Genomic DNA, 26,610 nt, shown 5'->3' with positions numbered 1-26,610 from the left:
GAAGTAGATGCTTTCACCAAAAAAAAAAAAATTATCTTTTCTAAAGTGCTATTGTTAAACAAGTGGTGACAGATTAGTATAACCCAGCTACAATGCAAAAAGCTTCCAATGTGCATTCCACTAAAGCACCAGCTTTATAAAATGAAAGTGCTGTGGCATGATTAGCACCCTGTATATAGTTTTATATAGTCCACATAAAATATGATTCTTCCCTGATCTGTATCATACTCTGGTGTGTTCTTCAGTACTACACAAAGCAGTAAAAATTGCAGATGCTATTTACCACCAAAGTGTGTGGACAAGTAAGTGCATCAATCTAATCTACAATTGCTGCAAATTAAAAGTATTCCCAGTAAGGATGATACCACATTGCCCAGGACATGCCACACAGCCAGGTATAGCAGATATTTTACCTTTAGATGTGAGATCTTAAATAATGCTTGAAGCAAGAATCAAACTGGAAGTCAAAATTTTGAAATTCAAGAAAGTAATTCTCTGTCCAACCTGGCATGCCTAGAGTTGTTTAAATCCACATCAAACTGACAACAGCTCTGGTGATCTCCATGGACAGGCAACTGCTGCCAGCTCTCCAAAGCTGCAGGGCTTCAGGAGGATATACCAGAGCTCACAGGAGCCTGCAAATGGGTGTAGGGGAAGAGAAACTGTAAAAATAGATGTCAACCACAGAAAGACACTGGCATTATGGACAGGACAGTTTGAACCTCCTCCAGTGGAGCATCCTGTCTAGCTCAAGAGGATGGAAAAAGGTATCAGAGTTTTTTATCAGTTTTGATCCTTTTGTGCAAGGATGGAGAGCAGCACACATTACCTTATATGTGTTAACTAGAAATGTGATTGTTAACACTAATTGAAGATGTTTAAAGCTGAGTTTTACTCACTGTTATGTAATACTGAGGGAAACAGGATCTATTTTAGGACTCTGAAAACGAGGTCAAAACAAATGGCATACACAAGCATGAAACTCTACCCCCAAGTCCCACTTCCACAGCCTAGACCTTGTCTGCCTCCAACACTCTCACCTGTTACCTGGGAAACAACTTGGATATTCGTCTTATCAACACAAAGTCCTCTAGTTGTACTCCTGATGACATCTTGCAGACATGACTCGTATTTTCACCCTTCCTTCTCCTTCTCTTTAGCATATAAACACTTTACAGTACCTTTCACTGTAAAATAGCTCACTGTTCACCCCATCTCTATTTTACTTTTAATTCCCCATTTTCTCTGCCTTCTCCCGAGTCTCCCCACTCTATGGAAATGGTCCTCCCCAAGTGTCAGTGCTGTAGAGTACCTTTCATTATCCCAAAGATGAATTGCAATCTGTGGAACCTGACTAAATCTGACTGAATCCCCTTTTCTAGTTTCTATTGTGTTCAAAAGAAAATCCAGCTTCTGAACAAGGAGAGTGAGAAGCAACCAACACGTAACCCAATGTGATGCACTAATGTGGTGCACTAATAACAAAAACAATCATTTTGAAACCATCTGCTTTGCAGCAAAACATGTCTCCTGCAACAAAATATGTGAATCAAGGCAGATTATGCCCGGGATTCACTGCAGAAGATGAAACAAAACAAGTTATCCTAAACCAGCCTCCCTATCAGCCTGTGACTGATGCACGCCCAGGAATGCTAAATAAAGAGTCGAATAGCATGCCAGGGCTCCACTCACTCCATCCGGCCTTACCTCAGGGACAGATGGTGCCAGTGACTCAGAAGAATGCCAAAAGGCTCTCATCTCACAGCAATAACCTATGTCCCAGTCCTGTGACAGTCTGTCATCCATGCAAATGGTATTTTTCAAGGACATACGTGTGAATTTGGGTCTAGTAGGAAAAGATGACAGAGTGATCTCAGGGACTTCTCATTTTGTAATCTGGACAAAGATAATTCCATTCTGCACTGTTTTATCAGTGTGCTCCAAACGTGCAAGAAGGCAGGGCTTTTGGAAATAATGCTTGGCAACATAAATTATAGCTTACTGCACTAATTTTGACTAAGTTAAAGATGTGCAAGACTTCATGACCTTAAAGAAAATCAATCCCAACATCAAAATGTTTGCCTTTTTTTTTAAACAAAACAATACAAAAACAAACAAAAAAAAACAAAAAAACAACACCCTCCAGATTCTGCTTTTCTATTTTCTAGGACTGGTTGTTTTTTCTTTTTTCAATTAATGTATTTGCAAAATAAAATGAAGAAGATGTAGTTCTGTTCTCTATTTAAAATCTTTTCCATTTCCAAAGTGTAAGATTATGGTTTTCTCATTTCTAGTGCAGGAAAACAAATATGAAATTGCATTTGTACTTCTTTTACCAAAAAGTGGGCACACCACAGAGTGAACAAACACAGGGAAGCACTAGCTCAACACCTGGTCCCAATCAGGACCCAGGACTCATTGAGGACAAGGAAACAGAGGACAGAAGTTTGCATTGGTAGACTGAGACCTGGCAAGAAATTAACTTCTGAGAAGACCTGTGCCAGTAACAGCTACAGTGATGACAACCTTTGAGCCATAGTGCTGTGATGACATAAGCATGTTAAGGTTCACGGAGGAGAAGAATTTTCTTTTAGTAGTCAAAATCACAGAATCATAGAAATATTCAGGTTGGAAAAGACCCTTGGGATCACTGAGTCCAACCATCATCCCTACTCTACAAAGTCATCCCAATAGTACAGAATGAGACACATATATACTAAAACTGCTATTTTGGGGTGTTGTTCCAAAATGAAAGCATTAGATGGTATCTTTAAGTCCCTCAATAGTGACACAAATACTTCCCTTCTTCCGACCTCAGCTCAGTGCAACAAATGCTCAAAGGCCTGTCAGTCACAACTCAGCTTCCATCTGCACTCCCAACTCTGAGCTATGTTTCAAAGCCCTTTCCAAATCCACTCTTCTTTGCATGGGACCCAAAGCACTCTGCCCTCTGCATCCTTCTCTTCTCTCCCCATGTGTCAGCCTGGGCACTCACTCTACAAGTGTGTGTTCAAATATCATCTCTGTGCTGGGGTAGCTCACATGAAGACTTCTCTTCTCCAGTCCCGTACTACACAATAACTGAAAATCACAGCCTGTTGCTCTGCAAAATTTCCATCTTTTAAGCCCAATGTAGCTTGAATAAGAGCTGCTAAACTTGGCACCTTTACCTCCATTCTCAAACATTGCACACAACAGAGCCAAGCCATTCATCATATTCAGGCCCTAGCTTCACATTTGATTTTGACCTCTCAGCCACCATGGATCTCACCTCTGTTTACATCTTGCCAACTCTGCTTTCATAGAGTTGCTTAGATATATAAGTGCATGAGAAAGTGTGCCCACTAAATCAGCAAATTATCTTTTTTTTTTTTCAAAAAAAACCCAGAGGCTTGCCTTTTTCTTTATTTCAGAGAAGACATCAATGATGTAAATGCATGTTTTTTTTCATTTCAGTCCTCATGTCTGCTTTTCTAGCCTGTGATTTAATGAAAGATTAAAGACTAGCTTATGAAAGTTCACCACGGCAACTGCTGATGTCATTGGGAACTGGATTCCCAACTGGGGCTAAAAGAAAGATGAAGACCATATTGATAATTGACAATATTTCCAACATTATTCGTCTACCTAATTAAGCCACAACACCATCCTGCTACGTATGCGCAAAAACTGAATGAGCAGAAAATGTAGCACTATTCATATCTTAGCTACTGGTGTTATATAAATTAAGTCCACAGAAATTAACTGCTCATGGAAGGCACAGATTATTAACTCCTTTCCTATTCAGAGGCAGAAAAACATAATTATTCATGCAGCTATTTCATGATGCCATGCCTTTGATTATCTTACTGAAAAATATATATTTGCATTCTTCTTCAGAAAATGAACTAAGCATTGTATCCTACCTGCTGTAAAACAAAGCAAGGTTTTTGCACACATTACTAGCTTAGACAGCTTTGCATGTACAGCACAAGTAGTGACTCTCTCCCTCACTGGGTTTGCCATCTTTTTTAGAAGCAGTGAAAGCTTTGTGTATGTACAAACACAAGAACAAAAAGCACATTTAAAGTCACCGTGTTCCCTCTTGGCTCTTTCAGAAGCAAGTTACTGCTAAAATGCCCTTATGGTATTTGTTGCTTGCTCTGTCCTCCTACAGCAACCCTAAAACAGTGCACTGGAAGGCAGTGAGCGCTACGGCATGGAGATACAACCTCTAAATCAGAATACCTGCGACAAAACCAAAATTCCCAGGGATGGAGCATAAGCATGGTGGGCTTCGAGACTATTGTGAGGAAAAAAATGAAGTTAGAGGAGGAAACATAGACCACTACACAGCTTCAATTAAAACTAGCCATCAGTACAAGTAGTTTATGGTTTATGTATCTACTATGATTACAAGTAATGACATGCATGAGAATGGACATGGACCATCTTCTCCCTGCATTTTAGTGAAAGCCCTGAGATCTAGAACTATGCCTGAGTCCTGGACACACAGTAAGGAGGCTGCACAGTTCTGCTAAACAGCGTGGCTGCCATCTGCAGGGAGGGACATCAGAGCTCATTACAAAAACATGTAAGGTTGTCAAAAGGAAGCTCTTAAAAGAAAATTAAGTTGCTACAATTGCCATATGAAAGTAGAACAATGCATCAAAAAGATGTAATGAGACAGAATATCAACAGGACGAAGAAGATAATAAATAATAAATAGTAAGGCTTACCTTGCAAGTAAGATGCTGCTCAGTGTGATTACATTCCTACAGCTTAAGGCTAGAACACACATGGTCCAAGCTGTTCCCATGGGTAGTTAAATGGATTCATTCTTAATTGGCTTTCCATGCAGCTCTCTTTAAAGGCTTGAGTGCTACTTTTATTTGATACTGCACTGATTTTTTTCTTAAGTTTCCTCCTATCATGGCTACCTTGATCAACTAGTGTGCTATAAATAGAATGGTCAGATTCCTTTCACTGGTCTCATTAAATTGCACCCCTGCTGAATTTCTGTGGAGAAGAGAACTGGATCATACTGATAGCAATAGTATGAAGATGCCCCCAGGTTTTCCAGTGAAAATCAATTGCTCAATATTCCTAACAAAAGGCTTTGAAGATCATGACCCAATGGAGCTCAGCTAATCCTCACAACATACATCAAACCTTGCTTGCAATTCTGCATCTCTAAAACCCCCAAAGATAAAGGATGGAAAATAAGTGGGTAAGGAGCTCAGCCAGTTCCTCTCTGATACATAATCCTGCATCAATCATAACTATTTAAGCGCATCCCCTCATAATAGAAATATGTTGCTGTTGATACGCAGCTAACCCATATAATTCTTCTGGAAAGTGGACTAAGGATTCAAGGAGAAACACAGTCCCAAGGCACATTTGGTCTGTCAGAGTCACCATGTAATGGTGGTGTGCTTACCAACTAAAACTAGAGGGGACTGACAACATTTGGCAGTGTGATACAGCCTAAATATTACAGGTGTATGTCACCCATGACTTCAGAAATGTTAGTCTTTATTATGAAATGGTCTGGCATTATAGCTTTTAAACCTCTGTTTTAGAAACTATGTCTTACACAATGAGATGGGAAACAGCCATAAAATAGGAAATGGAATTTTCTACTTTGATAAAATGCAAAATCTAATTTGAAGGGCAGCTTTTAGACCTTCATTCTGCCCTACACCCTGCCCTATCTTTTTGTAACTATCCTATCATGACATCCTTTCTGTCCTCTTTTCCCCCCCATTAAGCACTACCCTTCAAAATCTTTTCCATCTTCCTCCCAAAATCAACCTACATTTTCACCACATACTCTCCTGCAGACTGAAAATCCCTACTGCAAAGGCTGAGTTGTTAATTACTTCACTTGAATTACTGAATGTATCCTCTGTTTCTATATGGACTCACCAGTGTCTGGTGTATACTCTTATAGGGTTTTCTATATGGAGGTCCGAAGGATCCTTTGCAGACCTCAGAGGACTGGCTGTACCCTGCGGAGAATTTGCAACAAGAACGCTGGAGAACTACCAGTACTTGATGATTTATCCTAGATCCTTCATACTTAGCATGGTGGCTTTCAGCCAGAAGATGCAGTGCTCTCAATGAGACTTTCAGTCCAATAGCTTAGTGCAGGAAGAATGCACCTCTCAACAAGATTTTGTGGGTAGTGAGTCACATTTGGTGCACTATCAAGTAAGAATTAATGACAACTGCAGTTTAAGCATATCTTTAGGGAGACTCTTTCCTGAATCACAGTAGGACCATTTTCTCCTTCCAGAACATGATTTCAATGGGGGAAGTGCAAAGGACTGAAATCCAGTTCCTCAGACAGAAAGCCCTCCCCAAAATTATTCTAAAAGAGGTAGCAGACTCTTTTGTCTAAAAGATGAAGCAGCCATTGTATGGTTTTAGAGTCAGTCCCATAAAAGAAGGGGGATGAATATACATTTTGTAGTTAGAACTCAAGGCTATACTGTGAGGGCCAACAGAACCAGCAAGCACCCCAACATAGCCAGAACTGTTCTGGGTGAGATGCTGACAGGAGACTTTCTCAGTGACAAGTGCTGGAGTTACATTCAGGTTTTTGGATTGAATGCACATTCAAATTTCCACCAATCGGATGACATGTGCAGCCACCTCAGATTTCAGAACATATCTATGGTTGAGTATTCATTACGTACAGACAAAACATTAGCAGTCCACCTTTTTTATTATAGATGACACTGGAAAAGATTACAAGCACCATTTTGCCATTCCACATACCAAAAAGCTAAAAAAGGTTTTTAAGAAGCTATTCTGATCTTTTTAAAATATGCAGGAAATAAATAGAGAAATTCATTCTGCCTGGGGTCTTGGGGTGAGTTGTTTTGGGTTTTTTTTAATATATTATCCAAGTTGAATTAGAAGGAGTTTGTATTTAATTTTTCCTTAAGAAATAACATTTTACGTATGTTATGAATCCAAACTTTAAAGTCATGAACTATTTTAAATCACCAGAGCAGCACTTATTTAAACATAGTTATGCCTATTAAAACATATGAGAATTTAATATTTAAAAAAAAAAAAAAAAATTATTATGAAACATGAGATGAAAACAACCATCACCAAACATATAATTTCCCTTTTTTATGGTGCTTTCCCCTAGAAAAGATTCCCATGCTTGTTTTTCAACACTAGTGAAATATCACAGCAGTGTTTTTCATGCATGGCAATAAAATTTTGCTTATAACAGAAGTCAAAATGGATTCATAAAACTAATGGTCACAGGAATTAAACACTACACAAAAATCACAAAAATATACCCAGTATTGTTCTGGGGAACGAGCACTGATACCAGCCCTTAGCTGATATCCCAGGGAATATGTGCGAAGGCAGTGTGTACTGAAGGAAATAACATAAAGCCAACTGTCCACAGCCTAATAAGATCACAGAGGATTTATAAGCATCACAGAAAACAAAGGTAAGATTGATTCAGAAAATAATTTCAAAAATGATCCAGCATATCCTTACGAGGTACATCTGAAAGATGTGTATATAAAATAGATTGATAATATAGGCAATCTGGACAATGTCAAACAGAGTAAATTTAAGCTCCCCAAATAAAGAGGATTCTACTTATTTTCATCTCTCACTATCTCCAGTGAAAACAAGACAGGAAGAATGTCCACAGGTCTTGATTACAGAGCATTGTTATTGCAGATAGATACACCATCAAACAGTTTCTTTCTTTGGCTTACTTAGAATCACACACCAACTCCTGCTTTGGACCCAACAGCAGGAAAGGATTTTATAGGAAGTGACATTTTGAAATGGAAAAATTAAGACTAATGCTGAGAGGAAATACAGAGAGCAAGCAGTCAGAGAGAGGTTTCCAAAGAATGTGCTAGACTTGCCTTCAAGACTGTAAACCGCATGAATTACTAGAAAATATAATGCATTACATAATCTTGCCACAGCAGGAAGGTGAACTATGATTTTAAAACATGTCTTCTGTCCTTGACACAATGATTTAAATCAAATTAGTTTTATTTCTGAGTGACCTTACAAGAAGGAATAATATTTATTCCTTTCATGGCCTTAAGATTCTGAAGCAAATAGAAATAATTAGACCTTGACTGAGAAAAAGCACTTCCAAAAATAAATATATGTTTTGAAGCTGAGAAATGGTCACAACCATATAGTTGTTGAACTTTGGCCTACCAGAAAACAGGAAGTCAATCACAGTGCCAAGAGTTAATTCCCTACGCCGAGTTTGTGCTACAAGCCCTTCTTTTCTCATGCTGGTGCCACTCACCTTAATGTATTCATTTTTCAGCTTAATCATGGTAATTTAGTCACTATATTTAATACAGACAGACTTCATTTCCCGATAAATAGAAATAAAACAGAAAAGTGGTTAGCATTTAGCAAAAGCTCGTGAAAGAGGCAGTCTACATGTACAAGAAACTCTTCTATTTTCTTTCTCTCAAACTGCAATAATTTTAATTGGATGTTTTTCTCTGTTGACAGAGCTAATTGAAAAATGCCAACTTTGACCATTATCATTGGTTTCTACACTAACCCTACTTTTTTTTAAGTAGAAGAAAAATCCAGATACAATAAAATCTTCTCTTCCTTGATCATGTCATGTTATTCCACCACACTCCCAGAAGCTCCCAACATGTCTTTTGCCTGGCCCAAAGAGCAATGAGTCATATATACCAAGCAGATCAACTCCAGTCTGAGGAACTACAAGGACTGTTTCCTTAACAGCCAGTGACCGGAGGACTCACTTGATATATGAATAAATCAGGGCTCACTCTCCAGTGCTTCTTTCCAGAGTAGTATGACGACCAATGGGAACAGTGGTTAAGAGGAGATTTAGGTGTTTTGAAGCTGATTAGATGCCAGATGTGGGGAGGATCCGGAGAGTGGGACTATAAGAGGCTGAGATCTCCTAAGGAGTCTAAGATGAACTTAACATGCCATGTAGGCACCCACAGTAACAGATTTTGGAGAACGACATCAGGACACTGATACCAAAAAACAACACATCAGTGGAGACTAGCAGAAAGTAAGGCAATGTCAATAGTGGGATGAGGAACTGAGGAAGCTGTAGGGACTTGGGCAAAAGCTGCTCAGAGGGAAAAGGGCAGGAGGAATGGGCAGGAGAGTCTGTGCCAGTTAGATCAAAGTGCCTGAATCAAGCAAAGATCCCCACACCTTATCACTCCTTGCTTACAGCAAATATATGCAAAACACTGGCAAAGTGCCCACTCTCATTCCTGTGCGGGTTCACATGGAGGATGACAACCTTCTGTAGGCAGTTACTCTGCTAGCTCCGGTGGCAGTGTTTGGGTGGTGGGTATTTAACTCCATTAAGCATCCTTGCCATTTTCAGTAAAACGCAACACGGCAGATTTTTCTGGGGGTGAAAGGGGAGTTCAGTTTACTGCTTCTTACCATTTGTTTCCAAAAGGCAGCAGCCCACACAGTATCACATGCATTCAAAGAGCATCTAATGAGAAGCTCTAAATTTAGGCCATGATAGAATTTAAGCTCTTGGTTTGGCGGTTCAAGATCAAGACTTCAGAAGTCTCGAATCTTCCTGATCAAAAATAAATGGCAGCCAAATAAATAAAAGGTGACTGAAAATCAGACGACGGCCTGTGACAGCAGGCACCCCAATATTAGCAGACATTTTTAACAGTAATATTTTAGTGTAATAGCTCTTGTCTGGAAAAAAAAAAAAAAAAAAGAAAAAGAAAAAAAGAGAGAGAGAGAGAGATAATAGTATTCCTTCATCTTAAAAGTGTTTGTGAGAGTAAATAAATTAACACTTGAAAGGCATTCAACAATTTTTTATTGATGAGCATCATTAAAGTATCTTGCAAGGAAATAAATTATTCTGTCTTTAGGTAACAGGTTAGCTGCTGGGATCACACCAAATGATGACTATGTCTATACAGACATGCCTGTAAGCAACTGAACTCGAGCTCCAGCTATCAAGTCCTTTCTCACCTGGCGGGCTAAGCCCAGGCACACAGCAAGTGAGAAGCTAAAACAATTACTTCCAGTCCACTCTGTTTCCACAGTAAATTCCTGGCAAGCCTTTTTGATGGCCTTCTTACAAGTAGAGAAGATCAAATACGTGCAAACTCTTGTAAAATAACAAGGTGTTAGGAAAAATATTCCATTCTGCTTCTGCTACAGAATATGGGTTGAACCGGTACAAAATTGTGCTGCTTACAAGAGCCTTTCTCCACTCTCTGGGCTGGTCCTGGGCTCAGGGGACTCTCACATTTAAAAACAGCTTCATCCTTTGATAAAAAAACTGAATGAAAGCAGCTACATGATTTACTAGCCCTCCTGAAAGCAGAAGATACTCCCATTAGAAGATTGAGCCTGTTACTTTTTAATAACCTCCCAAGCCCTACATGAAGTATTCTCAAGGTATTCCCTACATGAACCTTATTCTCAAAAACTGGTAAAAAACTCAAGCAATGAATGAGTGCTTTTATGGTTTTAACTTTGGATGCAAAGACATTTAAAGCTCTTTTTTTTTGCTGCTCACTGATACTCATTGCTAGTACAGAGTAAACTGTTCGTTAGGCTCATTATTAGCAATCTTAAGCACTGTGACTATGCAATTAGTCAAAACACTGTTTTTAAAAGCATCCTTAGTTTTGGAAGTTCCTGACTGACAAATTCTTGACCCTGCAAGCTGCTGGCTGTAGAGATGTAGTCCACAACTAGGTGGTGAGTTCTAAGCATTGCCTGTGTATGTCTAAATAGAAAGGGGAATCAGCCATGATGTACAGTTAAGATTCCCTGTAAGACAGTGATGAATTTTATGTTCAAAGAAAATGGGAGTAGAAAATCCTGTCCTTTTCATCACCAGATTGTCCACGCTCTGGTCTCTGTTAATTTCACCTTACCCTATTGCAGCAAATCTGATTGAGGATATTACTCTTACAACTCACAAGAACAGCTGTTTCAAAGATGTTTTAGATAGCAATAGTAGCTGTAAGCATGCTGTCTTCCTGTTCTTTCTGTTTTGCTTTCATGTTCACAGTAACGAGTTTGCTTTAGCTTACAAAGCCATCCTTTGTTAACAAAAAAAAAGTCACGAGCAGCTGAAAGACCTGCCTTTTACCCCAAAACACTGTCGCTCTTTCTTCCTGTAAACATCCTCAACCCAACAGCAAGAGTCCTCTCTGTCTTCTGCAACAATGCTGCCTGCCCACATTATGTCCCATTCCCAGTTTAAATGTGCATCATCTCTTTTGCCCCAGCTTTTTACCTAGAGGAAAGGCATTTATATTCAGCCACCAATAAACAGGCAGTTTTGCAAAGTGTTTGGAGGTACAGCCTGAGTGGCAACACGCAAAACAAATCTGTCATATATTCAACTATTATTATGAGCTAAATAGAAATCAAGCATTTAAGAAGATTTAGTGTTCCAGGGTTCAGAATCCTAAATATCAGTTAATGAAATAAGTGTCTCTTGCATACTCACAATTTTACATTTTGTAAAGCTCACTTACAATTGCCCCCAAAGCTGTTTATTAGAGTTAATAATAAACCCCAAATTTCAATACAATTTTCAAATTTAATTTTTGGTCTTTGACACTGTTTTTAACTGCTTTGTGAAAACAATGCTCTCTTGATACTTAAAGAAAAGCCCACATAGGTAGCTATAAAAGGACTAGCCCAAAAAAAGGAATCATATCAAGAACCTCCTCCCTCTGTTCAAGTGTTCCCAGCTCAGTGTTTGGGGCCATGGGAGTGCCAGGAGGAGTAAAATGAGAGAAAGGTTACTTAAAATGGGGGAAAGGGGTGTGGAATATATATACACAATTATGTCCCATCAGAAGTCCATCAAACCCCACATCCTGTCCTTCACAGAGACCAAAACTGAGAGCCTACAGCAGATACAATGCAGACAGCGTACGTGGTATTTCCACTCAGCATTCACCTCACCTCCAATTATGTGCAGCCTGAGGAATTCTGAACTTTGATGTTGTTTTTACATGTTTAGTAATCTTCAGTTCATTTATCTTCCACAAACTGCTGCATTTTCCCTAAACACAACTAAACTTTTAGCACCCAGAATTTCCCATGAGTAACATGAGCTCCTTCACAAGCCCAAAATTCAGTGCTCTGCTATAGAAAGTAGCTGAAAAGTGAGCACCTGAACACTGGGATTCAGAGACATCCATGCATTGAATTCACTGAGGAGAGTCAACAAAAGGGACTGAAGTCAGAGAATGGATTTCTGTCTCAGCACTCCTTCTGCTCAGATTTCACAGCTCTGAGCCAAAACCTAGGCACCTAATCCAGACAGACACTTCTCACAAAATAAAGACTATTACATGTTGTATTTGTTTATGTTTTTGTTCTTCGCTACAGAAGGCATAGGGGTTTTAAGTGCAAATTCTCCTTCTCATTGTTTAGGGACAACATAAATACTGCAGTCACCAGCACCCACAGGAAAGAATATTGCTATCTTTTTCCTTCTGAGGCTGGAATCACCTAGGGCTGGAATATAAAGAGTCTCAGCAAAGCGCCCCAGCCTCCACAGGATGTATTTGCATCTTGGTTAGCAAAACTATTTTGTTCTAAAATTCAGCACTGACCTACACTGCACCAATTGGTTGGTACAGCATAGCTGGGATCAAAGATGATCAGGGGGCTGGAGCACCTCTTCTGTGAATACAGGCTGAGAAAGTCGGGGTTTTTCAGCCTGAAGAAGAAAAGGCTCCAAGGAGACTTCAGTCACCTTCCAGTATCTGAAGGGGCTAAAGGAAAGCTGGGGAGGGACTTTTTACAAGGGCTTGTACTGAAAGGACAAGGGATAATGGATAAAAACACAGGTTATACATTAGGAGGAGGAACAGGTTGCCCAGAGAAGCTGTGGCTGCCCCGTCCCTGGAAGTGTTCAAGTCCAGGTTGGATGGGGCTTTGAGCAACCTGATCTAGTGGGAGGTGCCCCTGCCCATACAGGGGGCTGGAACTAGATGATCTTCTACAGTATGCTGGAAATTCACATCAGTTTACAGACAATCACTATCATTTAACATTAAAAATGCCACAGCCAAAAGACACTTTTCCTGGAAATAGCTACCTGGGAGGTTTTACTAATGTATAGAAGTTAGTTCAGGGTATGATTCTTTTCATGCTCCTACTCAGTATACATATGCAAACAAAGTATATAGCAGAACTTGTATTCAGTAGGAAGCTGTATGTATTTACCTATCTTACTTCCAAAAGCAATTTCTTAAGAAAGCCAAACAACAAACAAAACAAAAAAAACAGTTATAATTAACTCACTTTGGTGAGTTCTGCTCACTATGGAAGCTAAACAAATAGAATGCTTAGATTTCATAGATTTTCATAGATTTCATTCCGGAGGCAAAGGGATTTGGTTAACATCAAATTCCGTGGTCACTAATCCCACATTCCCTGTTCCTTTCCACCCAAGTAAGACCAATATTTATATTCCCCAAATGGTAAAGCTCAGCATCTTGAGCTTTATTAAATCTTATAATACAAAGTAAATTCTATTTCTTTGATTGAACAAGGAGTATTTACAATAAAGACCATAAATAAAAAGTGTGTATGAGTTGTTCTTGTTCTTCTTCATACCACCTGACTAAGCACTTTTTACTTTGCCATCATTCAGAACGAGGTTTCTGCTGTGCATTTCTATCCAAAATAAAAGAGAAGGCAGTCCTTGTTGACAGTAAGGATATGTAACATTTCAGGCATTAAATCTCTGTACCACCCTTCTACCATGATTTCCTTTTATTTCCGTCCTGATTGCAATTGTTTTTGAAGTGAGATTCACCCTCCAAGATGCTCAGTACAGTTTTCTATAGCCCTTTGCACTGATTGTAACATATAGTCACATAGAAAAATGTCTAATTAAAAGTAAAGATGGGAGGAGAGGAAGGGGCAAACAAAAAACCAAGCCCCCAGGTAGTATAACTAATGGGAAAATACCACTAGAGAGACAGTCAGTTTTGCTACTATAAGAATGTTAGCCCTCATATCTTCAGTTCTCCCCAATAAGACAGCGACTCATGGATTTCTTCAAAGGATCTGTGGTAAAAGTTGCTGCTTACAGATAACCATACTGATCACAGATGAGGCCAGGTTCCTCAATTGTTGGGGAAGTTTTATCTTACATTTGCCACTTCAATGCCTTCTTATTCCCTCTTCTGGAGCATTTCATGCCCAGATGTACATTCCCAGAATAAACAGGACTGGAAACAGTGGGCAAAAAATTATGTCTTGGGTGCTGGTCACCATCAGCCTGAGATTATTCAAATGTACAAATGAGTGAATCAAGCCAATGGACTTCACCTCAACTCAGCAGTGAAGCAACCAACAGCAGAAGAACACAGAGTCCAGCTGAAGTTTGGTAGGTCACACATATTTTCAGATGCAATTATCCACTGCAGCTCTCAAAATAACCATCTCTGAATAATGTCCAAGAAGAAACGCCACCATTTAAAAAGAAAGACTACTGAAATATTTATTCATGTTCTTAACAGGAAAAGAATTACTAACTTTGAAAAAAACAGCACAAAAAAGAAAACTTTGAAAGCAGTAAAAGAAAATGTGCACTATTAAGCGTATAGATCTCACTGCTGCCTTCTGATGTAGTTCTCAGGACCATGGAATCCCACTGTGGCATAAGGAAACGCAACAAAATGAAAATTGAGATCTTTGTCTCATGACTATCACTACATTTTGGTGTGCAACAGCAGGCTGAATAATGCTTAAGCCACTTCAAGATTTAAATCAAAACTCCATCCTACTGCTATAGAAGTTTCTTCAAAAATAACAATATCAGAGTGAGAAAGTTCAAAGATAAGGCTGTTATTTTGTTTTATGAGTAATAAAAATGTATACATTATAAAAACATCACAGAAAAGGAGGATACATCCTTGCAAAACCAAGGCACACTGCCATAGGAGTGAATTACTGGTATTTTTAAGCAACTCAGGTTGGCACAGTAAACAACTACTTTACAGTTTCTAGTTTTTCATTTTAATAAGCATTAAAGATCATAGGAGACAGCCAAGAGTGATTCAGCATCCTTTCCACCAATGTGCCTGTGCCATGTAAAGTGCATTTACAATGAGCAGAAAGAAATTTAAATCACTGTATACTCAGTCCCAAAAGCTGCTGCTTAAATTAATCCTGACCCAGCAAAAGAGCAAAGCACATGCTGAACTTTCAGTACGTAAACAGTCCCAGTTAACTGCCTAATCACAGTGCCCTCCACTTTTGAGGACAGAGAACGCAGAGCCTGTCTCCGATGGAATCAACAAAAAAAAACAAGCGCAGCAGTAGCAACCCCTATTTCATTAGCCCTATGCAAAACAACAAGTTGAATTGATTACTTGAAACTTTCTGCTGCAGAAGCTATCGTTTGAAGTTACAGGAAGCCAGACCCATTGGAATAAAGACAGAAAAGTTACTTATTTATGGCAGAAGAAACCTACACACCAGAGGTTTCTGCAGTGAGCCGACAGAGCTCCCAGGTTAGCTTGTGCTTCTGAAGCTTGTCCCTCTGCCCATACCTTAAGGGGCTTAATAGCTTTGCCATTCATAAAATTTTGGATTCTTGGTTTTTTTGGGATTTTTTTGCCACCTAGATTTGCAATGTATTGCAGAATGAAGAAGTATCAAGAAAAGAAAGAAAAGGTTACCTGAAGGCCCTCTATGGCTAATCTAAGCATGCTTGGTGTGAGCTTAGAGGCCTGCTTGAAGGTGAAGTTGCTCCAGTCTATAATCAAAACAAATCCATTCACTTGAAGCTCAGGGTCTTCTATCATGGCTTCTAAAGAAAGAAGTATGGCGCGCAAAATATCCACCAGTGTGTACCTGTGAATGTTAAGGGGAGATTCAGTTAGGAAAGGAGCAATGACCACGGACATGGAGTTCTGAGTTTCATTTCTTTGTACATCCTGTCAAAATTTTAAAACAAAGGAATGCAAACTGTCAAAATTCATGGGTATGTAAAGTTGGAAAGTCTCAACAGGTCAGTTGAACTCATCCTGTGGAGCAGGATTATGTACATTGAGACCATCAGCCAAGCCAGAAAAAACTACAATAATATTACACACCAAAAGCATTTTTTATCTTTTCTTTAGTCTCCTGATCTGATTTAATATCTCTGCATTTTATTACATGTACAAATGTACTTATGCAAATTGTAGTTTTCTGAAAACATAACGATACCAAAACCTGAGTCTTAACACAAGAAGCTTACACCCAAAGTTTACTCCTATATTTTTCCAAGGGATTGAAATAACAGCTTCTACAAAGTTATCAGCTAAAAAGGAATTTCCACGTGCTCCCCTTGTTCCTTTCTCTGGGTGATGTTTTAAATCTACAAAGGGTATTACATAAGGCTGACTCCTCGAGGATCTTGAAAGCAGAAAGTAACGTACACTAGGGTTTTGAGGTGTTTCTGGTTAAGAGCAATAGCAACCTTTTAGCAGTTACTTAACTGTCTTCTGAGGGTACACAAATTATGTGGCTTCAGGAATAAGTCTGGAACATGGTATTCATCAGTCCTAGAATTTTCTATGTTAAATTTGGGGATACAAGGATGCCACCTGCAATATGTAATTACATGTTTCAGATAAATGCACATAATCTTTTCTTAGATTGATGACCTTGTAAAAAGATCACATCATTTAATATTGCCAAGCCCTGTTGAGTATAATCTTTCTTTTTTGAAGCTCAAGCACCTACTACAGCAGATGAACAACTTAAATATATACAGCAAAGTCATCTTTAGACTGCCATGTAATAGTTACTAATCCATTTTGTTTAGCTTATTGTTTGGGTTTTTTTTTTTAAAAAAGGCAAAGCACCTTAATTATCTGGGGGTTTTTAAGAGATATGGCAGTAGTAGTTTAACTTTTGATTTTTTTCCAGGTTAACTATGTTTTTTATCTAAAAACATTTTTTAAAGTAAGACAAATAGTGAAACATATGTAAATTTGCCAGTCCACACCGAAGTATCAGATGCAGCATTAGAAAGCTAAACCAGAAAATATCAGAAAAGCAAATATTCCAGGAATAAAATAATTAAAACTTCAGTATTTGTTCAGATATTTTTTAATTAGGCCCTTTAAAAGTATCCCACAACGGCACAAAACACAGTTCTCAAACTTATGAGTTCCCAGAGAAACCTTCACCATCCTGCATATACAGCAGAGTATGTGTGCATATTTAGAAATTACATTAAATTATACTAAATTCTACTTGCATTAATATGCATGCACTGTTCTGTTCTGTGCATAACTACATTTGAAAGTATCTGCAAAAGGAAATAACACAAATTAAATTAATCTCATCTAGTTGATTCCTCACACCTCCCCATCTTTTCTTTTAGCCAAATAAAACTCAGTGAGCTTCCCTACCATGCACTCCCAGAAAAGGTCTCTCAATGTCAGCCTAACACAACTGAACAAGAGGAAGTGTCTTCTCCCCAGAAAGCAAAAGGGAAAACACTATTTTATACAATTATTTTATTCATTTTAGAAACCTTTATTTTGTTTTGAATTTCATTTGGTTGACTGGGATAAAAGTTTTCATATTCATTCCTCTCATTTTTATTTTTTAACTTTTTTCTATGGTTTTACTTTTCTGACATCTAATGTTTACAAGAAGCTTGTCATGCTCCTTCTTTTTTGTTAAGATTTTTTCAACTAGGAAAGAAAACAGCACAAGAAAAAGACTTCTGTAATTTCCTTATGGAAATCCTCAAAGCACTAAAATTCTCTATTTTCTTTTGATAGGAAAAAAAATCCATTTCTGTAAATGGAAATTCATCCACGAGGGGGAAAAAAAAAAGAAAAAAGTGCCTTAAGAACAATTTTGAAATGTGTAATCAAAACTTGGATACTTAAAATTGTCAGCACAATTTGATCATCAAAGAACCTTTAGGCACGACCCCATTTTTTGCAGCAGAGAGAAACCTGGAGGGTTTGAAGAACAAGTCTTATGAGGAGCAGATGAGGGAACTGGGGTTGCTAAGCCTGGAAAAAAGGAGGCTGAGGGGAGACCTTATCTTTCTCTACAGCTACCTGAAAGGAAGTTGTAATGAGGTGGAAGCTGATCTCTTCTCCCAAGTAACAAGCAACAGAACAAGCAGAAACGGGCTCAAGTTACTCAAGATGTTTAGACTGGATATTAGAAGAAACTTCTTCACCGAAAGGGTTATCAAACACTGTAACAGGCTGCCCAGGGAGTGGTTGAATCACCATCCTGGAGGTGTTTAAAGCATATAGATACGGTGGTTAGGGGCATGGTTTAGCATTGGATTTGGCAGAGTTAGGTTAATGCTTGGTAGAGTTGGGTTATGGTTGGATTCAAACTTAAAGTTGTTTTCTCCAAGGAAAACAATTCTATGGAACATCCTGCCTACCCTGGGCCTACCTGCCTGGGGGCACAGAGGCTGGTGTGGCAGAGCCCACATCTCAGGCATGGCACAGTTGAGGCTCCCCTTCCATCCAGGCAGAGCAGCTCCCCCAAGCCCAACCACTGGACACATGGGTAAAATGATACTGTTGCTGCTGAGGCCCTGAATGAGCAAACAACCAAACACCACCAGCACCACAGTGCAAAGAGCAACCCGAGAAAAAATGAAATAATTTATCAGCTGTTTCCCAAATGAGTTTGCACATGTATAATGGGATGTGTAGGGGGTGTTTGCCAGCATGAAGACTATAGACAATTTTACAGATGCTAATAAAGTCTTAGTTTGCGAAGCATATTTGCTGAACAGTCTACCTATCCAATACAGCAGTGCTGCATGCAGAGTGGAGGGCACCTATCAGCATGTGAACTTGAAATCCCTTGTACAACATGCATTTTTTACAACTGCCAGCAGTGGGGTTAAAACATGTGTTTAGCCTGAAGGAAGGAGGCTTACAGAGTCATGTTCAGCATCAGTGCTGGACTAAGAGAGTGGCCAACTGCCTTCACACCTCTGGTTACCTCCAAAGGGTGGTGGAGGTCTCAGAGATACTAATTTTTAATTGTTTCATGAAATTAGATGGAGATGTACCCTGTAAGAGGCATTCCCATGGGAAAAGAAACTTCATCAGCTGAGACACTGGGAGAGTAGCTAATGTCTCAGTCTGAGGACAACCATCTATCAGAGCTCATACAAGAAATACTCAAATCCTAAAATTAGCCTCAACTCCACTTGACATTTATACTGCCCCATTCAGAGGATCTCATTCTCCAGGAGAAGAGCTCCATGAAGCAGAAGGTTGCTGCAAATGTCCTACATCCAAGCCAAGAACACGAGTCACAAGTTCCTGATGCAGATTCCTGATGTCCTTCCTAAGGAATTCAAGTCATCATGAGCCTTTGATTAACAGCTCCCTAGAGGTACAAGACTACTAGAAGTCTTGTGCATCAGACATAAAGATTCTCTCTTTATGAGGCAAAACAGGTCTCTAAGAATGGCCATAAAATGTATTGTATATACCTATCTGATAAATATATAGATGGATACATGTAAACACAAATACACATTATTAAGTTCTGAATTCATTCAAGTCAATGGAAAAACTGTCAGGCATCAAGGAAACCAAGATTTCAGCCACCACAAAGAGTAACCAGTGGTTGTGGGGCTGGGCCTCCACAAATCTATGGCATATTCACCATAAGAAATACAGTCCACAGCAACAATGCTGGTATCGTATGTTTATCCACTGAAAAAGACAAAAAGTTGTCTTACTACAAACAAGTCCTGAAGAACACAGGTCTAGCTAAAAGCAAGCAAGAATATTTTCTGCCAGAGGAATGTATCTGAAATGCTCTTTAAGTCTAAAAAGCCACATCAGGAGTACACAGGAACATGTCACTAGAAACCAAGCTTACCCCTCAAATACCCTTCAGGGCTATTAGTTGAAGATAGCAGCTATCCTTCATTCTGTAATGGACCTCTTCACTTTGTTTTGAAGCCTTACTTAAGTAAAGTACAGAAAACCAAGACAAATCCATTAGTGGGTATATAAAGCAGCTTTTACTCCAGACACATGCTGAGACCAACCAGAAACATAAACCCGGAGTGACAGATGAAATCTTTGGTGGTGCAAATGGCAAGCTGAGTACTCAAAAGTTATTAGCTGAACAGCCCAAGAAAATGAAACATTATTAAATAAACTATACTGAAGCTTTCACACAGCACAGAGTTATTTCAGTAAAGGCTCATCTTTAATCCACTCCAGCCCCATGCTGCCCAACATCTCACCTCACTCCTACTACTGTTCATGTCAGCACCAGGATGCACAGGCTCTGCCATAAAATATGCTCTATCCTTGGCTGGACTTTAGGGAAATGTAAAGCCTATGTAAAAGGAAGGTGGAAAAAATTACTCTGGATTGCATTGCTGAAACTTTTATTCTATGCTGAAATCACTTTTCATATAGATACAGAAATATAACAAATGACAATGGAGAAAAATGGGATAATGTGTAAAATAAATTTGGTTCAAGATGGCTCTGACTGCCTTTCTACTTTAAAGAAGAAAAAAAAAAAAATCAACATATTAGTCTTTATTTTAAGAGACCATGGGTGTTCGGTCTGGGGGGAATCATAGAATCATAGTTGTTTTATTCTTATCAATCTGTGTTAAGTAACAGCATGTATTTAGGGGACAGCAAGCCACTCATTTTGTCCTGGCCCTGGTTTTACAATTACTGTTCCAGACCTGTCAGGTAAGTAGGGTGTGCTGGGGTCTGATTTGCTGAAGTCCATATTCTGTAGTACCCTGGAGTTCAGCTGTGCAGAAATAAATCCTTATTTATTTATGGCTAAATTCAGTTGCATCCACTTGTTTAAACACGCTCTTATGGGATGTACTGTAGCGAGCAAGGTATTACTAATTGCTACGATAACTGGGAACTCACAGTTAATTTAAATGTATTTAATGCCCTCTATTTAAAGATTCATGCTTAATTCATTGGAGAACTTAGAAAACTTTTTTTCCCAGTTGTTAATGTGAACAACAAATGCTGGAAATACATTATCACATATATATATATATAATGCACGCGTAATGTTTCTTTTCTATGTGGGTCCCAGCTTGAGTTCAAATGATGCGGGGACTGGCATGCAGACACCCTCTGCTACCTCTTTAAATTTTTCATTCAGGTTGACTTTAAAGCAATGAGCCTGGGAAAACCTGACAAGTTAATAGCCACACTGACAGTGATTCTTTCAAATGCTTTGGGATGGCTACCACTTCTGCCACAGGAACAGAACTTTCCAGGGTAATCTCTCACTGAGGTCTTGATTTGTGATGAACTGAACAGCTCAAACAATTAACTGAGCATCCCATTCTCTTGTAATTTAACAGTGGCAGCAACTTCCCCTTTACAGAAAAGCTATTTGAGAATTTCTTACAGGTCATGAACAGATTAAAAGTTTTTCCCAGGATTTCTGGAGAAAACAGTCTGGCAGACACTGCTATCAACTCTTTGCAGTACTTCACTATGATCTTTCACCTTTACCTCTTGGTTATGTGGTCTATGCATCCTCTTCGTTCCCACCAGGCCAACAGAAAAAGAAGAGGCAGGGAGAATGCAGGGTCTCATGTCAAATCCAGCTGTGTCAGCTGTTTTCAGTAATTTATATTTTGAGGGTGGGTGGCATCCACCGTATCATCTGTTTAGCCAGATTCTGGTCACAGTCAATTCACATTTGCATTGAGTAACAGATAATCTGATTTGGCAGTTATCCCACTATCTCTTTTACTATTTGTAATCTCCCCCTCAATATAAAGAAATTTCATTTTGAGAATTAAAACTGAGTGACACAAGTCTGCCTCCCAGGATACAAACTGTTAAGTAGAAGAGATGAATGGTAAGTCTTATTTGCTTGAATTTAAGCCACATGTCCCCTGACAGTCCCAACCACATCAGGAATGCACAATCTGCATTTTAAGCTCATCACCATTTGGACAAGCAAAGGTTTATGTCAAACGAGCTCTTGTGCCACTGTGGTTTAAAAGAGAAAGCCAGTGAAGACTCTGAGCCATCAGCTCATTTCTAACCTACTGTTCCAAAGTAATATTTTTAGAATTTCAGTGAAACAAGAGCCTCCAAGATACATAAAGGAACATCTAAAAATGATGTCTCAGATCTTCCTGGTTTGTCAGTCTGGGTTTGAATGCTGAAAAGATGGGGAACTGAAATTTCTCTTACAGCTGTTCTCCATAAATAGTGGTAGCATGCCCTGGGGGCCCATATTCTAAAACCAAAAAGCACCACCAGTGTCACAAAAATGTCTAGAAAAATAGAAACTGCTTAAAATATTTTACCATATTAACTTTTAGATTCAGATTTAATACCATTCGTGACTCCTTATGTTAGCCCAATGTCTAACAGCCATTGGACGAAGATTCAGCTGATGTAAATTTTACATCAGCAGTGATCAAAAGGTCCTAGCCACAACACTCACAGTCTAAATACAAATGATAATAGGCAGACGTAGATACCCGAGGCAAAGCTAGGAAACAATAAAAGAGCATCAATCAGCAGGAGAAACTGCTGAAAAAAAAATTACAGTGTTGCAATAGTTTATTATTATTATTATCATATTACTTCCAAACAAAAAATTGACTCTATTAACCAGGTACTTTGTTATTGTTTGTATGTTATTATTGGTAGCATTGCTATTAATTTTGTTACACTTGTCTCCATCAGAGCTTGAAAAATACCCTGTCAAATTGCCTGTGGTTAATAGTGAGCTGAGGAGCAGACCAGTCTTCCAATAACTACAGAATTTAAATTTTTATTTAATGGGAGGAAAAAGTTTCTAGCACTTCTGCACATGAAAGCATAGTTTAGAAAGCAAATCAGTGGCCTCGGTCTTTGCCTGCTGTAACTCATCTGATGCAACAGCATGGATGCAACAGCAGGATGGTGTGAGCTGACTGGGTCACTGTGACACAGACAGGAATTGGTATCACTGCACTTTTCTATTGCACTTTCTAGGAAAAGTTCCAAGATAATTAATACAGGAAAATATTTCAAATAAATACAATCAAAATGGACCATTTTTCTTAGGGAATATGCATCCAGGTGCCACGAAGCATATAGCAGAACATGTCTGACAACAGATCCCTTGCCACTGAGGGCTGAATTCCGTTACGGCACTAACTGAAAAAAAAAAAAACTTGCCCAGCTGGACACATTAAGAGTCTTCAAATGCACATACACACCTACAAACCAAATGTAGTTATGAACTAACAATCTGGAAGCTGATCCCTCCATGAGTGCTATCCAGCTTTCTGACAGGAATACCTCCCATCTTTCCTTTCCTCGTGATAGAGACAGGGTGGAGAATAGGCAGGGTCCCATTAAAAAGGCAGTGGGTTACTCAATGCCTTATCCTTCACCTCTCCATTTTTTTTATTTGTTTTAAATGCGTGTCTGATTTAGTCATTCAGATGGTAAGACATCTGGTACAGTTTTCAGGCAATGCTTTAATTTAATGATATAACAAATAGTACACAGGCTTGTTTTACCATAGGAATTTTTTGCCTCCCATGTTACTCTTTCTAATTGGAACTATGTAAATCATAGGCAGCTGGTGCTATATAAATCATCTGTAGTATGTCTGCTATTCATTTAAATAACAAATTGGAACTTTTTAGTTCTAATTGTTACATGCTGGCCATAATAAGTTGTACACACGATAAAACTGGAGGCTTGCTGTGCTCTATTAACTCAGTTTATGAAGCATACGAAGAGGTCCTAACAAGACAGACTACAAGAAGTAATCTTCCCGGGGCTGCTGTATGAGGAGCACTGGTTTATGTACTACAAGATCCCAAGTCAGTTAAGGCATAAGCTTGAAACACACTGCTTAGCAGCTCCAGTCAAAGTTCCACACACAGCATTTCCCAGGTTCAGCTGCTGAACATGAGATAATGGAAGACATTAAATTAATTAGAAAGGAAAGTGACCTAACTCCATTCCCAGATCTGTCAATGACTTTTCACGTTCCTTGGAGAAAGCCACTCCCCACAGCTGGGCTTCAGTTCTCTCCCCTTTGTCTGAGTGGTCTACCTGAAAACAAATCCCTTGCTCTGGAGGAGAGTCACACTGTGAGCAGGCAGTGTGGAAGAGCAATAGGCACCCAAATGCAAATACAGCCATTAGGTACCCTGGTGAATCCCAGTCACTTTTCTATTGTAACACAAATAATAATAGTTTTACCAATAGGATCTCATGAAAAAAGATCACAATAAATTTACTGTTCTGTCAGCTGATCTCATGTAGTTTAAGTATCAGCACATCCAAAATTAATAAGAAAATAAACCCTATTCTTTCACATGACAATTATTTTTAAATGCTGGTTTATCCTTGAATTTTTAATTCTTGGTGTTATTTTGACTAGGAAGGAATGAGCTGAAAAGTGTAACATAAAGCTTTGGGGCTTTTTTCATTAACAAGAAATAACAGTATTGAGTAAACTACACTACCTTTAACAAGGGAACTTCTTCAGGGCAGATGTATGACTTAATAAAAGGCCTAAACATCCATTTCTTTACTAATTCTTTGTTTGGGGATCTTTAACCGTTTGTGGAGCTGTTTTTAAAAGCTGAACTCATCCTTATATGGGAAAAAAGGAATGTCCTTAAGTGAGGAATGAAGCACACTCACAGAGTCCTTAGCTTCATCATCACTGCTTCCTCACAAAGCTTCTTTGGCTCTATCTGTCAGAAAACTGAAGGCCGGAAAGGACACTGGCCTCAGCTCTGCATGTGCTCATCTTCACTCTCTAGTCATTAGTGTGGTCGTGGACAGTTTTTATTTGTGCCTGACAGCTTTCTCCATGTTCCTGGGCATGTATCACGGGCTAGCAAGGGCCAAGAAACTCTCCCCATAGGCAGCGTGGATGCGGCCACCCAGCCTGGAGAGAAGGAAAGCCGTGGAGCACTAGCAGCCCTCTGGGCAGAGACTCATCCCTACCTGTAACACTGGCGCAAGGAGCTGTGGGGTCCCTCCCTGCAATGGCTACCAACACAGCCCGTGCTGACTGCACAAGAGACCATGCAGGTTCATGTGAAGGCAACTCGCAAGATTTTAAGTTTTCTCACTAAGAAGTGCTTCAGATCCTAAACTTGGTCTCAAGCTGGGAGCCTAGGCAAGCCATGCAGTGCTCACAGGAGCATGCTTTAGAGTTCACTCTTAATGGATTCCTTCGTTTGCATGTCATGTACTGAAATTCAAGCAAATTTTTGTGGGTGTAATTTTAGATTGCAGCAGAAACTGGGCATGACACCCAATGCAATATGTAGAATAACCATGGAGTGTCACATAGTATCAAGCCAATTGCTAAATGAAAGGAACATGATGAGGGACAGCTTTGGGGTCAACCTGCTAAGTTATCTTCAGACTAGAATGGCCCCAGAAAGGATTATAAATTGTCCTGAGCACAGCACTAATCTCTTTCAATTCAGTAGCTTTGTGTAGTTGCATCTTATTATTAAGGGAATTCACACTCTGAGCAGGGTGAGTGGGGAAAAGAAGTGGCTACTGTAACTTCCATACTGACATTTCCAAGTGGCTCAGGAAGAGCTTGCTTTGGCTGAGGGGAAGGATTCAGAGCCTTCAGCTTCCTGCACAGGCAAACTTTCCAGCTAAAAGGCCATGACGGATACTCCTGTTTTGCACACAGCATCTCCCACTTTCTCCTATGGCACTTGAGCAGCTTTGCGTGCTGAAGCAGAAAGACCAGCACAGGGATCACAACCAGCCTTTGTCAGGGGAGTAAGCACATCATCTACCATGCCAGATCACTTCAGCTAAGGGGAGGCAAAAGCATGTAAGCCTCCTATCAGATGGTTGAGAGGAGCACCCAAGCAGTTCCTTCTTCCCTCCCAAAATTCAGAGCCTAGAGCATGGGAAAGCTAAAAAGGCCCTAAGCCACAAAATACATGTCTTTTCTTTCTCTCCTGCCTCTGCCTTACAGACTGCTGCCCAGACCCCTGTGAGCACGGCCGGGTGTGTCCCTGCTGCCCACCCACCATCTCTCTGTTCTGCCACAGCTTTCTGCATGCACTGCCCATGGAAAGAAGGGGTTAAGGTGGGTGGGTGGCCCTATATTTACCTGCTCTGGTCCCAGTTGGCAGCAAAAAGCACGAGGATCTTCCTGCCATAGTGGTCAAGGTTGGCCAGCCCTCCAGGGAAGCCATCCTTCAGTGCCTGCTTGATGCCCGGGTCTGTGGCCTTGAAGCTCTTGAACATGTCCAGGTTCTGCTGGCGATATTCAAAGTACTGGGCCAGGAGGCGAAACGCCTCGAAGTGCTGAAACTTCCTGGCCCGCAGGAATCGCAGGATGAAGGCATCATCGGTGCGGAGAAAGCCGATATCTGGCCGGGTGATGACCATGTCCCGCACCTCCTGGATGTCCTGGTGCAAGGTGTCGGGATTCTCGTTCAGCTCCAGCCGAGCTTTCTCCAGAGTCTCCGGAGACAGACCTGCCTGCAAATGAGTCATGGCGCTGCCCTCCTCCTCCTCCTCCTCCCCTCCTCTGCTGCCGGCGCTCCTCAGCCTCCCGGGCGCTTGCCCCCCGGAG

General features: G+C 39.8%; 1 protein-coding gene across 1 annotated transcript in view; it reads right to left on the bottom strand.

Moving 5' to 3' along the window:
• The window catches only part of CLVS2 (clavesin 2), a 50,232-nt gene extending 23,701 nt beyond the window's left edge, over positions 1-26,531 (bottom strand). Inside the window, exons 1-2 of the mRNA XM_009999099.1 lie at positions 26,143-26,531; positions 15,702-15,876 (exon numbers count right to left, since the gene is read on the bottom strand). Of these exons, the coding sequence (XP_009997401.1) occupies positions 15,702-15,876; positions 26,143-26,531 (564 nt within the window). The remainder of the gene's footprint in view (positions 1-15,701; positions 15,877-26,142) is intronic.
• Between the last annotated feature and the right edge of the window lie 79 nt (positions 26,532-26,610).

This window comes from Chaetura pelagica, unplaced genomic scaffold, assembly GCF_000747805.2.
Source record: "Chaetura pelagica isolate M959 unplaced genomic scaffold, ChaPel_1.0 scaffold90, whole genome shotgun sequence".
Lineage (NCBI taxonomy): Eukaryota > Metazoa > Chordata > Aves > Apodiformes > Apodidae > Chaetura > Chaetura pelagica.
The sequence above is the reverse complement of the archived record's forward strand: the minus strand, read 5'-3'. Positions and strand labels throughout refer to the sequence as shown.